Genomic DNA, 15,703 nt, shown 5'->3' on the forward strand with positions numbered 1-15,703 from the left:
AGTATTAAAGCATGTTCCCAAATGATACTAATTACAAGGGGAAAAAATAGTAACTGTACAATGGAGAACACCGGTAGATAGTAATTTAAACTATTAATCAAAAGTGATATCACTGGCAGGGAGTGGTGGCTCCTGCCTGTAATCCTGGCATTTTGGGAGGCCAAGGTGGAGGATTGCTTGAGGCCGGGAGTTCAAGACCAGCCTGGGCAACACAGCGAGACTCTCTACAAAAATAAAAATAAAATAAATTAGGCATGTTGACAAGTGCCTGTAGTCCTAGCGACTAAGGAGGCTGGAGCAGGAGGATCCCTTGAGCCTAGAAATGTGAAGTTACAGTGAGGTACGAATGGGTCACTGTACTGCAGCCTAGGCGACACAGTAAGACCCCATCTCAAAAAACAAAAACAAACCAAAAAAGTGATATCACTAATAATGGGAAAAATAGATGTCATGTACTTTCTGAGAGGATGTACTATGAGAAGGACAGCACTTCTGTGATATTCCAATTGTGAGGCAGGATCAGACAAACCTAAATTGAGGGGCATTCTACAAAATAACTGACCAATACTGTACTCGCCAAAGCATCAAGATTATGAAAGACAGAGACAGATGGAGTAACTACTTCAGATTAAAGACAGCTAAAGAGACATGACATCTAAATACAGCATATAATCCTGAATTGGATCCTAGACCAAAAGAAAAAAACTTTTTCCCCAAAAAGGAAATTAGTGGGACTACTGCCAAAATTTGAGTAAGGCCTGTAGATTAATTAGATAATGGCAATGTATCAGTATTCATTGCCTGGTTTTGATTATTAAAATCATTAAGAAAATACGTTTGTCTTTAGGAATTAGACACTGCAGTATGTAGGTGGTCAAGTGACATCATGCCTACAATTCCTCTCGCATATTCAGGAGGAAAATACATACATTTAAAGAAAACAAATAATGCCGGGCACGGTAGCCCACACCTGTAACCCCAGCACTTTGGGAGGCCGAAGCAGGCAGATCACCTGAGGTCAGGAGTTTGAGACCAGCCTGGCCAACATGGCAAAACACCATCTCTACTAAAAATACAAAAAATTAACTGGCCGTGGTGGCGGGTGCCTGTAATCCCAGCTACTCGGGAGGCACAGGTAGCAGAATCACTTGAACTTGGGAGGCGGAGGTTGCAGTGAGCCAAGATCACGCCATTGCCCTCCAGCCTGGGGGCAACGTGAAACTCCATCTCAGAAAAAGTGAAACTCCATCTCAGAAAAAAAAGAAAAGAAATGAAATGATAAAGCAAATGGGGTAAAAAGGTTCACCTTTTGCAATCTTTCTGCAATTCTGAAATTAGTTCAATATAAAAAGTTAAAAGGGTAGAAGAATGGGAAAGGCACACTCACTTGTAGAGACTTTTTCCCCTTCACCTTTGCCCCTTTTCCTGCCCAGAATAAGAAATGTGATGCTGGAGGTAGAACAGTCAGCCTGTAACCTCAGGCCAAGGATGCCTGCACAGAAAAACTCCAGCTTGCATCCAAGCTGGCATCCTACAGCCTCTGTTGTTAATGCTGCACTGCCTACCTCCTAATTTATTTAAGACACTCTTTAGTTTGGTTTTCTATTGCAGCACGTGGTAATCACAATTGATACAGCAAAGTTAAAATAATTTGCCCAAGGTTACAGCAGTTCAAAAGTGGTAAGGTCTGTCTAGGTTTGCAAAGAAAACATGCTTTTCTGGTCTGTATCATGCTGAAGTCTAGGTTTCTCTCTCTGTGAAACAGGAATAAGAATTTCTAGCAGTACAGAATGAAAAATACACAGGAGAGTGCCTATGGCAGGGCCTGGCACAGAGGACAGAGGCTCAAATGTTTGCCGAATCAATAATTCAAGAAACCAAGCACATCTGTTTTTAGTATTCTGGTATACTGAGCTATTTCAAGTACTGAAAAAAAAAATGTATTTATGTGGGTGCAATACTCTAGCTGCTGCAGATATTAGTCAGCAATTTCATTCAGTTTCTTGGATCTCTCTCACACTCAATCCTCTTCCTCTTCTTTGCCTACTGCCTCCTTCACAGAAATCCTTCTACCCTCTCTTTGTCCATTAGCTCCTGCAAACTCATGTCCCCACCAAAAGGGCTGAGTATGGATCCCATGTGAAAAGCTCTCTGAACAAAGTGGCTTATTCAGCTGGGGCAGGCAGTGTTAGACCACAAGAAGGACCATCCTTCCCAGGTTGCCAGAAAAAAATCAAAACTGTTGCTTTGCACCAGGGAGGCCTAGCCTCTGACCAGAGCTAAGCAGCTATCCAGAGGCTGAGGCTCAAAAAGCTTCATGCAACAGAATTAAAGATGCAGGAAAGACATTGAATGCTAATCAACCTATCAGACATACCCAAGGGCTTTTCTGAAGCTGATAGCAATCACTAATATATATTAAAATGAAATGTGTTAAATACTCCTTTCACTGATTTGTTTTAAATGGGACAAATTATAAACTTTTTAAAAAACAAAGATCCTGGTATTTATTACACCATAAATACCAAAATACCAGTATAGTCATTTTTCTCTGACCCAGATACTAGAACCAGACCTAGATAGCAGCACCCTCACAGGAAGGAGACTGGCTGGTGCAATAACCTATACAGACCTTGGATTCTGAGCTATTTAGGAGTCAATAATACTCACATACTTGGGAAAGAGGGAGCACATCTAGGACTAGGGTCTAGGTCACTTTGGGTCACAGACTTTGTGCCTCTGTCCTGAAAAATCCATGAGTGTGGGTACTGGAGGTGGGGAGAGGGCAGTGGCAAGGGCAAGTTGGAGCTTTTTTAGTTCTTTCTTTTCCCCCAGAGACACAGTCTTGCTCTGTCACTCAGGCTGGGGTGCAGTGGTACAATCTCAGCTCACTGCAACCTCCACCTCATAGGTTCAAGAGATTCTTGTGCCTCGGCCTCCCAAGTAGCTGGGATTACAAGCACATGACATGATGCCCAGTCGGCTAATTTTTTGTATTTTTAGTAGTAGAGATGGGGTTTCACCATGTTGGCCAGGCTAGTCTCAAACTCTTGAGCTCAGGTGATCTGTCCGCCTCAGCCTCCCAAAGGGCTGGAATTACAGGCATGAGCCACCACACCCGGCCCTGTTCTAGTTCTTGTTTTTGTTTTTTGTTGTTATTGTTGTTTGTTGTTGTTGTTGTTTTTGGAGACGGAGTTTTGCTCTTGTTGCCCAGGCTGGAGTGCAGTGGCGTGATCTCCACTCACCGCAACCTCTGCCTCCCGGATTCAAGCGATTCTCCTGCCTCGGCCTCCTGAGAAGCTGGGATTACAGGCATGCACCATCATGCCTGGCTAATTTTGTATTTCTAGTCGATACGGGGTTTCTCCACGTTGGTCAGGCTGGTCTCGAACTCCCGACCTCAGGTGATCCACCCGCCTCGGCCTCCCAAAGTGCTGGGATTACAGGCGTGAGCCACCACACCCAGCCTCTTCTAGCTCTTCATACTACCCACAACTAGTATGGTGTTTGTGCGATCCTGTAAGGAAGCATCAGGGAACAGAGGCCAAAGAGAAGACTTCTCTCCTTCGCCTCTCTGTAGTTACAATTTTCTCATCTTCTATCCCTCTGCCCATGGACTCCTAAGCTACTAGCAGAAAATTATGTCCATACCCAACTCCCTCTCCTTTTCCCAAACCACCTGCCTATGCCAGTTCTGGACCCTCCACATAACATCTGCAGGTTACATCCGGATTATCTGCCTAGTGTATTTGTCAATCACAGGCCATTGGCATCTTATAGTCAACTTCATTGAAAAACTGGAATTACGGCCGGGCATGGTGATTCATGCCTGTAATCCCAGCACTTTGGGAGGCTGAGGCGGGTGGGTCTTCAGGAGTTTGAGACCAGCCTGGGCAACATGGTGAAACCCCATCTCTACAATAAAATAAAATAAAAATTAGCTGGGTATGGTAGTGCACACCTGTAGTCCCAGCTACGCAGGAGAATGAGATGGGAGGATCACTTGAGCCTGGGAGAAGGGGGTTGTAGAGGGGGGACCTTGGAAGTGTGTGCTGACTTTGGAAAGTTTTGGCCAGGTCAGCTACCATCTGCTGGCCTGAAGACCCAGTCTACCTTGACAGACTGTACTCTGATCTCAAGAGACAACTCTGCCACTCCCTCCCACCACAAATACTTGCTTGGGGCATAGCCTCAGGCAAATGACAGAGATCAGCTGCAACTGCTCTAAAATCATAGGTTGCTGGGAAGTTGGCAATGACTCCATTAAAAATCATCTTAAGCTTACATGGAATCTTGGCATCAGCCAATGTGAACTTCAAAGGCTTTGGTCTAGCTATCGAATGGGACAGTAAAAACTGCAACCCTACCCTGGCTATTCAGGACATACTTGTTTAGCTGGCTTGAGGTGTTGGGGGAGACACAATGGTATTGGGAGGTAACAGTCAAATTGTCCACAAGAAACAGTGCCAGGGCCTGGATCTGATAAACTTGTCCCTCGATAAACAGTTTTATAGAAAGTCCTTTGGCCAGGCGTGGTGGCTCACGCCTGTAATCCCAGCACTTTGGGAGGCCGAAGCGGGTGGGTCACAAGATAAGGAGATGAGACCATCCTGGCCAACATGGTGAAACCCTGTCTCTAATGAAAATACAAAAATTAGCTGTGTGTGGTGGAACACGCCTATAATCCCAGCTACTTGGGAGGCTGAGGCAGGAGAATAGCTTGAACCCGGGAGGCAGAGATTGCAGGGAGCCGAGATTGCGCCACTGCACTCCAGCCTGGAGACAGAGTGAGACTCCGTCTCGAAAAAAAAAAAAAAAAATACAGGCCGGGCACAGTGGCTCATGCCTGTAATCCCAGCACTTTTGGAGGCCGAGGCAGGTAGATCATTGAGGTCAGGAGATTGAGTTCATCCTGGCTAACACGGTGAAACCCCGTCTCTACTAAAAAAATACAAAAAATTAGCCGGGCGTGGTGGCGGGCATCTGTAGTCCCAGCTACTTGGGAGGCTGAGGCAGGAGAATGGCGTGGACCCGGGAGGCGGAGCTTGCAGATAGCCGAGATCATGCCACTACACTCCAGTCTGGGCAACAGAGCAAGACTCAGTCTCAAAAAAAAAAAAAAAACAAAAAAAACAAATATAATAAAATAAAATGAAAATGAAAAAGTTCTTTGGAAATGAAAATGGGATTTCCTAATTTCAGTGTTTCTTCTTTTTTTTTTTTTAGGTGTTTCATAAGTAATTCTGCTTATTGTCTTTTCTTAAAAATGAAAACACACCTGGTTTATACTTTCTTTAAAAAAAAAGGGTATAGATTTGTTTGCTGATTTAAGTACAATGCAATGTCAAATTACTTGTATTAAATAATGTAACATGATCTTTTGAATCTTTGCAGAGAGGCAGAATTTATGCTAGCATACACTAGTGATAATGCTGGAAAAATAATTTCAAAAAAATCTGGCAAGCAGTTTAAGTACGTTAGGGGATACAGTGAGCATGTATTGCTTTTCTTATCCTGATGAACATTCTCCTGGCATACTATTCCAGATTTCCTAGGAGAAACGTGAATGTCCCTGTTCCCCAGCTCTTATGCCATATGCTTTAAGATGAGATGAAGACTTCTACTCCTTGCTTTAGAGGTGGGAATGTGACTCAAGGCCAATCAGAACATCTCAAACCTTAAACTACAGGAATTGGCTCACATTAGGCATGCGACCCAATCAGGTTCAATGAATCACAAGGAGACTTTTGCTGGAACTCTTAGGAGAGAGGTTGGGAGTCTTCTTTGATGAACTTGGGCCTAGGATACTAGGACTATAGGTCCTGGCAGCCATCTTGCCCCTCATGGAGCCAGAGAAAAAAAACCAAAAACAATAAGGAGAGCAGAGTCCAGAAATAGTGGAAACCCAGATCACGGGGAAATTGGCTTGATACCCCAGATTAAGCCTCATACGAAGTAAAAGACTTTTCAGTAACATGAGCTAGTAGGGTTGGAGTTGAAGACTTACAGGGTAGTATCTTTAAATGTTCAGTTGTTAAGCAATTGATAATACCAAAGACGATCAGGGTCTCTACTGTAATCATTATTGAGTACTTACTATGTTTCAAGTACTAAGTAATATAAATGTTACAGATATTATTTTTTTTCATTTTTTTTATTTTTTATTTTTTGAGACGGAGTCTCGCTCTGTTGCCCAGGCTGGAGTGCAGTGGCCGGATCTCAGCTCACTGCAAGCTCCGCCTCCCGGGTTCACGCCATTCTCCCGCCTCAGCCTCCCGAGTAGCTGGGACTACAGGCACCCGCCACCACGCCCAGCTAGTTTTCTGTATTTTTTTAGTAGAGACGGGGTTTCACCGTGTTAGCCAGGATGGTCTCGATCTCCTGACCTCGTGATCCGCCCGTCTCAGCCTCCCAAAGTGCTGGGATTACAGGCTTGAGCCACGGCGCCCGGCAAATGTTACAGATATTATCTAATAAAATCCCAAAAACAACCACAGGAGGCTACAATTACCATTCCTTTAAAAAATAATAAAGCAGGAACTCTGAGCTCTATAGCATGTGAGACACCTCAACCATTCTAAGTCCTTACCTTAGTCTTATTTCTTTTTTTTTTTTTTTTTTTTTTTTGAGACGGAGTTTTGCTCTTGTTGCCTGGGCTGGAAAGTAATGGCACAATCTCGGCTGATTACAACCTCCACCTCCTGGGTTCAAGCGGTTCTCCTGCCTCAGCCTCCTTCATAACTGGGATTACAGGCGTGCACCACCACGCCTGGCTAATTTTGTATTTTTAGTAGAGACGGGGTTTCTCCATGTTGGTCAGGCTGGTCTCGAACTCCCGACCTCAGGTGATCCACCAGCCTCGGCCTCCCAAAGTGCTGGGATTACAGGGGTGAGTCACCGTGCCTGGCCTGGTCTCATTTCTCATCTCCTGAGAGAGGTAGCTGTCCAACATTCTAGCCTCTGAATCTTTTTGTTCAAATGAAATAGGAAGTATAAACAAATGAAACCAACCAATCAAATGGAGCCGGATGGGGGCCCAGAACCTTCTTTTTTTTGAGAAAGGGTCTCACTCTGTCACCTGGGCTGGAATGCAGTGGCACAATGTTGATTCACTGCAACTTCAAGCGATTCTCATGCCTCAGCCTCCTGCACATAGCTGGAATGATAGGCCACCACGCCCAGCTACCGGAACCTTCTTTCTTCGACTCTCCTCTCCCAAGGATTTCCTAAGGCTTTTAAAAACGTTTGAGGGCTGGGCGTAGTAGCTCACGCACTTTGGGAGGCTGAGGCAGGCGGATCACGAGGTCAGGAGATTGAGGCCATCCTAACTAACACGGTGAAAACCCATCGCTACTAAAAATACAAAAAATTAGCCAGGCATGGTGGCACGTGCCTCTACTCCCAGCTACTTGGGAGGCTGAGGCAGGAGAATCGCTTGAACCTGGAAGGTGGATGTTGCAGTAAGCCAATATCGTGCCACTGTACTCCAGCCTGGGTGACAGAGCGGGGCGCCATCTCAAAATAAATAAATAAATAAATAAATAAATAAATAAATAAATAAATAACAAAATAAAAATATTTTGAAGCCTGGGGCAATTGGCTCACACCTGCAATCCCAGTATTTTGGGAGGTTGAGGCGGGAGAATAGCTTAAGGCCGGGAGTTTGACACCAGTCTGGACAATGTAGGAAGACTTCATCTCTACAAAAAAAAAAAAAAAATAGCCAGGCATGATGGTGTGCACCTGTAGTCCTAGCTACTCAGGAGGCTGAGGCAGGAAGAGCTCTTGAGCCCAGGAATTCCAGGATACGGTGAGCCATGACTGCACCATTGCACTCCAGCCCGGGTGATACAGTGAGAGCCTGTCTCCAAAAAAAAAAAAAAAAATTGAAAAACACTTCATGAGACACAATACGAAAGGACAAGGAAGCCCTCTATATATTGATATGGACCAATCTCCAAGACATATTAAATCGGAAAAAGCCTGATGTGGAACAGCATATACAATGTGCTGTATTTATGTGTGTTATTAAAAAAGTGAGGAGGCTACAGATGTATTTGTATATCAGTAAGGATTTGAAGAATTGGTAACACTGATTGCCTGGATGTCCAAGGAGTGGCAAGGAGACTTTTACTATATACCCCTTTGTACTTTTTATTTTAACTATATGAATGTATTACCTGTCTAAGAGAAAAGAAAGCCACTCTATTAGGGTAGTGCATCTGAAAGCAAGATGGGTTGACCATGGGGATACTGAGACGGTTCTTTCATGGGCTGAGATCTGATTCTAAAAATATAAGTCCTTTCTTTCACAAAGATTTATCTTTACATATGATAAAAGGTAATTACTAAGCTAGTCATTAAAGGATGCCAAAATAGACATAAACTAAAACTAGCATGTTAATGGGATCTGAGGACCCTAATTCAGACACTACTGAGGAAATCTGACTACTATGCAATGTTTAGCAACAAGGCAGAATTTCTACTCCTAGGCATACAAGCCAATAGCAGGAAGTTCCTCAATTAGGGAATTCATCCATTAAAGAGTTACCAACTTCCTAATATGCGCTAGATGCTGTGCTAAGCACTAGGGATAAAGCAATTTACGAAAGAACTAAAATCTTTGCCCTGATGGGGGTAGTCTTCTGGTGGGTGGAAACAGACAATAAACAAGATAAATATGTAAAATATATACTGTATTTCAATAATCCTACAATGCACATTCTCCCCCCATTTTCTGAAGCCTGAAATTCAGGTTTTGGCAAGTTTTTTTTTTTCTTTCTCTAAGGTACACTTAATAGCATAGTAGATCTCATGAAATATGGGAACATAGTGTATATGGGAGAATAGTGTATCAGACTCATTAAGGGCTACAAGGAAAATAAGCAGAGCAGAGAAAAAAGGAGTATGAGGAGGTTGCAACTTAGGGTGTCAGGAAAGATCTATGTAACATTTGAGCAGACTTAAAGAAGGTGAAGAGTGATCCTTACCTTTATGTGGATGGAGAAGCAAGCATCCCAAATACAGGAAAGAACAATTGCAAAGGGCATAAAAAGGGGAGAAAGTCTCACACCAAGGAAGCCAGGCGATGTGGCTGGAGTGGAGTGAGTGGGATGGAATGAAGCAAAGGAGATGAGATAAGGGAGGTAAGGGGCCAGGTTATGTATGGACTGGCAGGCCACATTTCTACTTAGTGCATAATCATTGTCTTGTGTCTAGAAAGTTAGGATAATGTATTACATAAGAGCGCAAGCTTTGGAGCCAGATTGCCAATTTATGCCCCAGCCGTGCCACTTCCTAGCTTATATGATATTGGTCAAGTTACTCTCTTGACCTGTTTCCCCATCTGCAAGATAAGGCTAATAACCTACCTACCTTATAGGATTGTTGTGAGAATTAAGCAAACTATTTTATATAAAGAACCTTGAACAAAACCTGGCAAATGAAAGCACTATGTGTCTGATACGGTTACTGATTAGTCATGGATTTTCAGTGCTGCTTCCTATAAATTGAAATCATCGATTAATTTTGCTATACATTGTTTGGTTAATTAATATAATGCCTAATTGTATCACCAATGTTTGTGGACACTGATTTTCCAGCAACCAGTCTTTTTTTTTTTTTTTCTTTGAGACGGGCTCTGTCGCCCAGGCTGGAGTGCAGTGGCGCGATCTCGGCTCACTGCAAGCTCCGCCTCCTGGGTTCACTCCATTCTCCCGCCTCAGCCTCCAGAGTAGCTGGGACCACAGGTGCCCACCACCATACCCAGCTAATTTTTTGTATTTTTTTAGTAGAGATGGAGTTTTACCGTGTTAGCCAGGGTGGTCTCGATTTCCTGACCTCGTGATCCGCCCCCCTTGGCCTCCCAAAGTGCTGGGATTACAGGCGTGGGCGTGAGCCACCATGCCTGGCCTTTTTTTTTCTTTTTTTTTTTTTTTTTTGAGATGGAGTTTCATTCTTGTTGCCCAGGCTGGAGTGCAATGGCGCAATCTCTGCTCACTGCAAACCTGCACCTCCTGGGTTCAAGCAATTCTCCTGCCTCAGCCTCCCCAGTAGCTGGGATTACAGGCAAGCACCACCATGCCCAACTAATTTTGTATTTTTAGTAGACACGGGGTTTCTCCATGTTGGTCAGGCTAGTCTGGAACTCCCAACCTCAGATGATCCTCCCGCCTCAGCCTCCCAAAGTGCTGGGATTACAGGTGTGAGCCACCTCGCCCAGCCTCAACTAGTCTTTTTTTTGAGACAGGGTCTCACTCCATCGTCACAGCTGGAGTGCAGTGGCACAATCATGACTCACTGCAGCCTTGATCTCCCAGGCTCAAGCGATCCTCCTACACCCTCCCAAGTAAATGGGACTACTGGCTGGGAATACAGGCGCATGCCACCATGCTCAGCTAACATTTTATTTTTTGTAGAGACGGGATTTTGCCACATTGCCCAGGCTGGTGTCGAACTCCTGAGTTTAAGTGATCCTCCCACCTTGGCCTCCCAAAGTGCTGGGATTACAGGTGTGAGTCATGTCTTTAAAAACCTATATACGATACTGAAGGGGCTTATAACCTAGCAAAATAATAAATAAATAAAAACCTATCTATGATCTATTTCAAATACAAATGATCATTTATATTTATCCTCCCAAGCAGGCATAGACAACATTCTACTCACTACCACCCCAACTAAAAAACAATCTTATGCAATTATATTTCGTTGTTTTTGCTGAGTTTTCTACTAGAAAGTAAGAAAGGATAGAAATAGTGGGCCACTGAAAAAAGCGATTTGAAAAACTGAATTTCAAACCAATGAATTTTGTTTGTTGATCTATTGTCAGGTTTGGTTTAGAAAAAGAAGAATCATTCTTACTTTTGATTATGTGTATTTTAATGATTCATGGGACTCTCATCCTGAATGCTTAGATTTATGAAAGCCAGACGTATAACAGTGCAAGTCAGGCTGTCACAATTTGTTCATGTTTTCTCTTCCTTTATTAACTCAGGTAGTTCCTGAGCAACTACCATATTAAAGGAATTATACTAGATGATTAAAGGGTGCAAACAGGAATATAACACAGTCCCTGACTTTTCTCACTCTACAAAATCAGTAGAAGTGGATTAATATGTAACTATTCCTCTGATATAAGGAGTCCATCTCATGGTTGTTCTCTAGTGACAATGCCTCGGGGATCCCACCTTCATCACCTTTGCACCCAACTGTCCATCACTCCTGTGCAGGGGATGCTGCTAGGGAAGAAAACAGGTCAAATGCAGGGAAAACTCATAGTAAGCTGTTACTACTATATTCACTAAAGTATAGTAACCTACTTTACTCACTAAAGTACAGTAACCTACTGTACTCACCAAAATTTAAAACAAAACAGGACATTTGACAAGGCTGGTGCCTTTAAACAACTTTGCTAAAATGTCAAGGCACTCTTTTCAATTATTAAATAAGAGGAGTAATAGACATTTGTGGCCCACTCCATCTATGAGCCTCATTCCTGATGATGGGGTACAGTGAGGTTCAGGGAGAAGGTGAAGTGAGGTTCAGGGAGGGGTGAAGCTTAGGGGCTTAAGTGAAGCTCTTTGCATCCATTTCTTAGTAATAAAAATGCTGAGTAATTTACTACTTTTTTTAGGCTGCAACAAAATGCTCCCGTGGAAAATGTCTACGGTAAAATGTCAAGTGTGTAGTTTTAAAGCAGAGGACAATGCTTAGTGCACAGTATTTTTGGCAGTATGACCCCACCATTCTCCAAGTTGCCCAGGCTTAAAACCCTGGCCCTAGGAAACACATTGCCTATGATGTGTTCCCTACAGTTTCACTTTACAGATTAAAAAAAGGGAACCTCCTCCTTAGTGTAATATTCATATATTCTTTCAATGATTTATTCATTTATCCATCAATATCACCTTTTATGAGACAGTGGTAAGCAACAGAGATATAAAATGAATAAAATAGTCCTGCCCTTAACAGTTTGGTTTAGCAAGCATTTATTGAATGTACACCATATACAGTATTAATAACTGCAAAGTGCTAACATATAGATATGTACCTAGATTTTAGGGAAAGCTTTCAAGAATGATGCCAGAGTTGAGTCTTAAGGAATAGCAGGAGTTTGCTTGATGAAGAGAAGGGAGGGGAAGGGCATATCCAGGTCTGAGAAAAATGCCCAGAGTATGTGGTGGAGGCAGGAGCTGAAAAAGTAGGCAGGAACCAGATCATAACAGGCCTGTATGACAAACTAAGGAGTTTGGACTTTATTCTGGAAAGAATGGGGAACTGGAAGATTTTAAGAGGACTGACATGAACAGATGTTTTGCTGTTGTTAGTCTCACCCAAGGATGGACTGGAGATTGGACTGGAAGGAAGCCAGAGCTGAATGCAGACAAACTAGTTAGGAGGCTGTTGCTGTAATCTCAATGAGAAATGATGAGAAGAACGTAATCTATGTCACACGCATCGAGGATGGAGAGCAGAGGACCTATTTAAGAAATATTCTATAAACAGAAATGATAGGACATGACTATTGATTGGACACGTGTGGGTGGAAAGCCAGAGTCTAAGATTCTTCCCAGCTTCCTGTCTAGCTTAGGCAATTATTTGGACAGTGGTACTACTGAGCACGCACGCACACAGTAGAAGCAGCATATTGACTTTTTTCTTTAAGGGAGGCAGGGGTAGATGATGAGCTCAATTTTAAATGCTGAATCTGAGACCCGTGGGGAATCCAAGGGGAGAGGTCCATGAGTCAGTTAGCTAACTAGACCTGTGCTTTTTAGCCTCAAGAAATGTACAAGACTATTCTAGAAGCGTGTGTACTGACAACCTCACTGCCAAAGGAACAGGCATATCAATTAGAGAAAGACATTTTTTCATGTTAAAAAAAAAAATTGAAAACACAGGGGTTGAGAGTTAATAACAAAACATTATGTTACTCGCCAAACTGCCACAGCAGAACAATGTATTTCTCTAGCAAGCTAAATGTAGGGTTTGGTGGGTTTCCTCCTGATGACACTTGAAAATAGAGGTGTACCTGGTGTTTAGATCTAGGAATTCCTTTCAGCAGGTTTGAAGAGAAAGAGCTGAGAAATGCGCCCTCCAGTGGCAGTGGAATGAGGGGTGTCTAGTAACCCTTTTTACCACCAAACAAAGCCCTGTAAATAAATGCAATTTACCGGGATCAGAAAGCCACAACGCTGGTACTAGTAAACCGTCAAACCAAGCGAACCCTCCCAGGGGCCAGGAACCCTTACCTGTCACGTCGGCCGAAGGAAAAATTTCACTTTCGACTCAACAAAATAAGACCTCAGATTTGATAGCTTGCAGTAAGTCCCGCTTGGCAACAATTAAACACCCTGCAAGTCGAAACGCGTAGTCTAATCAAATCCTCTCCAGCCTGCAGGGCCGGGCTTCGACCACGTGGGTGGCTGCGGCCAGCAGGATCAATCCGCGAAGGGCGGGAGGAGGCGTGCCCCTGCGGCGGGAGGCGGGGCCTGCGCAGTGGGTGGGGCTTCGGTGGAACCTAGCGACGAGGTTCCTTTCGCCTCCGCTCCCCTTTTGCCTTCAACCTTCGGGCCGCCACGTAATGCCACGTCCCCGCGCATGCGCATCTTGGCCGCTGGTGGCGGCTGTTTCCGGGCTTAGGGGGCTGGAGTGGCCGCCGAGTTGGAGGCGGTGGTGGCAGCAGTAGGAGAGTGTAGAGTGCGAGACTGGGGGCCAGGCCCTGCGGAGGGCGGGGGAAGTTGTCTTCGTTTTTTTTTCCGGAGGGGCCGGTAAACCTGGTGGCTGAACGGCAAGATGAATTTCCTCCGCGGGGTAATGGGGGGTCAGAGTGCCGGACCCCAGCACACAGAAGCCGAGACGGTGAGAGGAGCAGCGGGTCTGGGACTTGGGAAGGGGTCCGGGCAGGGACGGGGACGGAGCACTCGGAGACCCGAAGGTCACCTCCAGCGTCCCACCATGGAGGGGGATCCACATGCCACCTCCCCCTTTGCCCTCCTTCCGCTCCTGAAATCCCAGAGTTATTCACTGACGCCCCCAGCTCCCTCCCCGTTGCTGCCGCTCGGCCGGACTGACGGCAGCCGCGCCCCACAGCTTTGTAGGCCCCGAAGCTCGGGCTAGGAGAGTGGTCCGCAGGTGGTACCGTCCGGGAAGGGACGGTTCCGGGGCCGAGCTGGCCCGAACTGCCTCCCACGCCCCTCGGGGCCGTGGGCCCCTCCCTCCCTCCTTCCCTTTCGCCTGTGTCTGCACTGGCCGAGAGGAGCCTGAAGTCCTGCTCCCTCCCTTGCAGTCTGAAACTGGGGCGTTGGGGAAGACTGCGAGAAGGTTTAAAACCCAGCTGTTGGTGAGAGCATGTGGCTAAGAATAAAACGATATTCTTTGAAGCACAAGTCCACCTGCTCCTGTTCCATCAACTGGAAGAGCGGTCGTTCTGCCTGGTGTTATTTGTTCAGATCTCGCTTTTCGGGCTCACCCAAATATATATCGTTTGGCAAATGCTACCTTGGACGTAGTAGGGATCTTTCGCGCTCAAACCCCTTTGGGGACACATCCACCGCTTTCTGCCTGAACTCGTAATGACACGATTTGCAGCGTTATTTAAAAAAAAAAAAAAGTTAGCCACTGAAAACAGTATTTAATAGTTGCTTAGATTCTAGGTTTAAATATACTTATTTTGAAGTTTGATTAGTGTTTAATGGAACCGAGGGTGTATGCCTTTTTGAAATAAACTGTTTGAGAAGAATTTTAGATCTACATTAAAGTGACCAAGTATAACACTTTAATGGCCAACTTTGTTAATGGGATCCTGAGGGATAATATAGTAGCTTTCATTTGTCAAGCTATTACCTTGTGCTAGGTACTGTGCTGAGCTCTTTATATTCCACATTCTGCTTTCATCGTTAACTACCCTGCAAGATAGGTGAGAGTATTCTCACTTTAAAAGTCAAAAAATGAGGCTAAGAGAGTTCACCTCTTAGGCCGGACGTGGTGGCTCACGCCTCTAATCTTAGCACTTTGGGAGGCTGAGGCCGGCGGTCACCTGAGGTCAGGAGTTCGAGACCAGCCTGACCAACATGGAGAAACCCCATCTCTACTAAAAATACAAAATTAGCCGGCCGTAGTCGCACATGCCTGTAATCCCAGCTACTCAGGAGGCTGAGGCAGGAGAATCGCTTCAACTCGGGAGGCGGAGGTTGCGCGCCATTGCACTCCAGCCTGGGCAACAAGAGCGAAACTGTCCCCCCCAAAAAAAAGAGAGGTGAAGTAACTTGACCAATGTCATACTGCTAGTAATAGAGCCAGGATTCAACCAAGAGGTACCTTACTTCAAAGCCTACACTTTATTGCTCATGCCTGTATTTCAATACTTTTTGAGAACTTTATATAATATTATTAAAATTAACTGCAGCTAGTTGCAGTGACACAGGCCTATAATCCCAACTAAAGGGATGCTAAGACAGGAGGATCGCTTGAGCCCAGAAGTTTGAGACTAGCCTGGGCAACATGAAAAGACTCCATCTCAAAAAAAAAAAATTAACTGCACAGGTCTGATTAGAATTGTTTAAAGCATAAGGTGAAAGCTGGTATATCTGTTTCTTTCATTTGAAAATCACTCTTCTGTCTCTCGCTGTCATACACAACACATGCACACAGTTGGCTTCACTTATCCATTCCCACTTGGTAACAAGGCCTACCCTACTAG

General features: G+C 44.6%; 2 protein-coding genes across 3 annotated transcripts in view; one reads left to right on the forward strand and one right to left on the reverse strand.

Annotated features, from left to right (window-relative positions):
* G3BP2 (G3BP stress granule assembly factor 2) overlaps positions 1–13,372 on the reverse strand; it is an 82,851-nt gene extending 69,479 nt beyond the window's left edge. Inside the window, exon 1 of the mRNA XM_050790855.1 lies at positions 13,254–13,372. The gene's annotated coding sequence lies outside the window, so the exon portion shown is untranslated. The remainder of the gene's footprint in view (positions 1–13,253) is intronic.
* Positions 13,373–13,642: 270 nt separating this feature from the next.
* Positions 13,643–15,703, forward strand: part of USO1 (USO1 vesicle transport factor) — a 91,001-nt gene continuing 88,940 nt past the window's right edge. For both annotated transcript variants that reach the window (XM_050790832.1, XM_050790833.1), the window contains exon 1: positions 13,643–13,863. In XM_050790832.1, the coding sequence (XP_050646789.1) occupies positions 13,798–13,863 (66 nt within the window). In that variant the 5' untranslated portion in view covers positions 13,643–13,797. The remainder of the gene's footprint in view (positions 13,864–15,703) is intronic.

The sequence above is a fragment of the Macaca thibetana genome, chromosome 5 (genome assembly GCF_024542745.1).
Source record: "Macaca thibetana thibetana isolate TM-01 chromosome 5, ASM2454274v1, whole genome shotgun sequence".
Lineage (NCBI taxonomy): Eukaryota > Metazoa > Chordata > Mammalia > Primates > Cercopithecidae > Macaca > Macaca thibetana.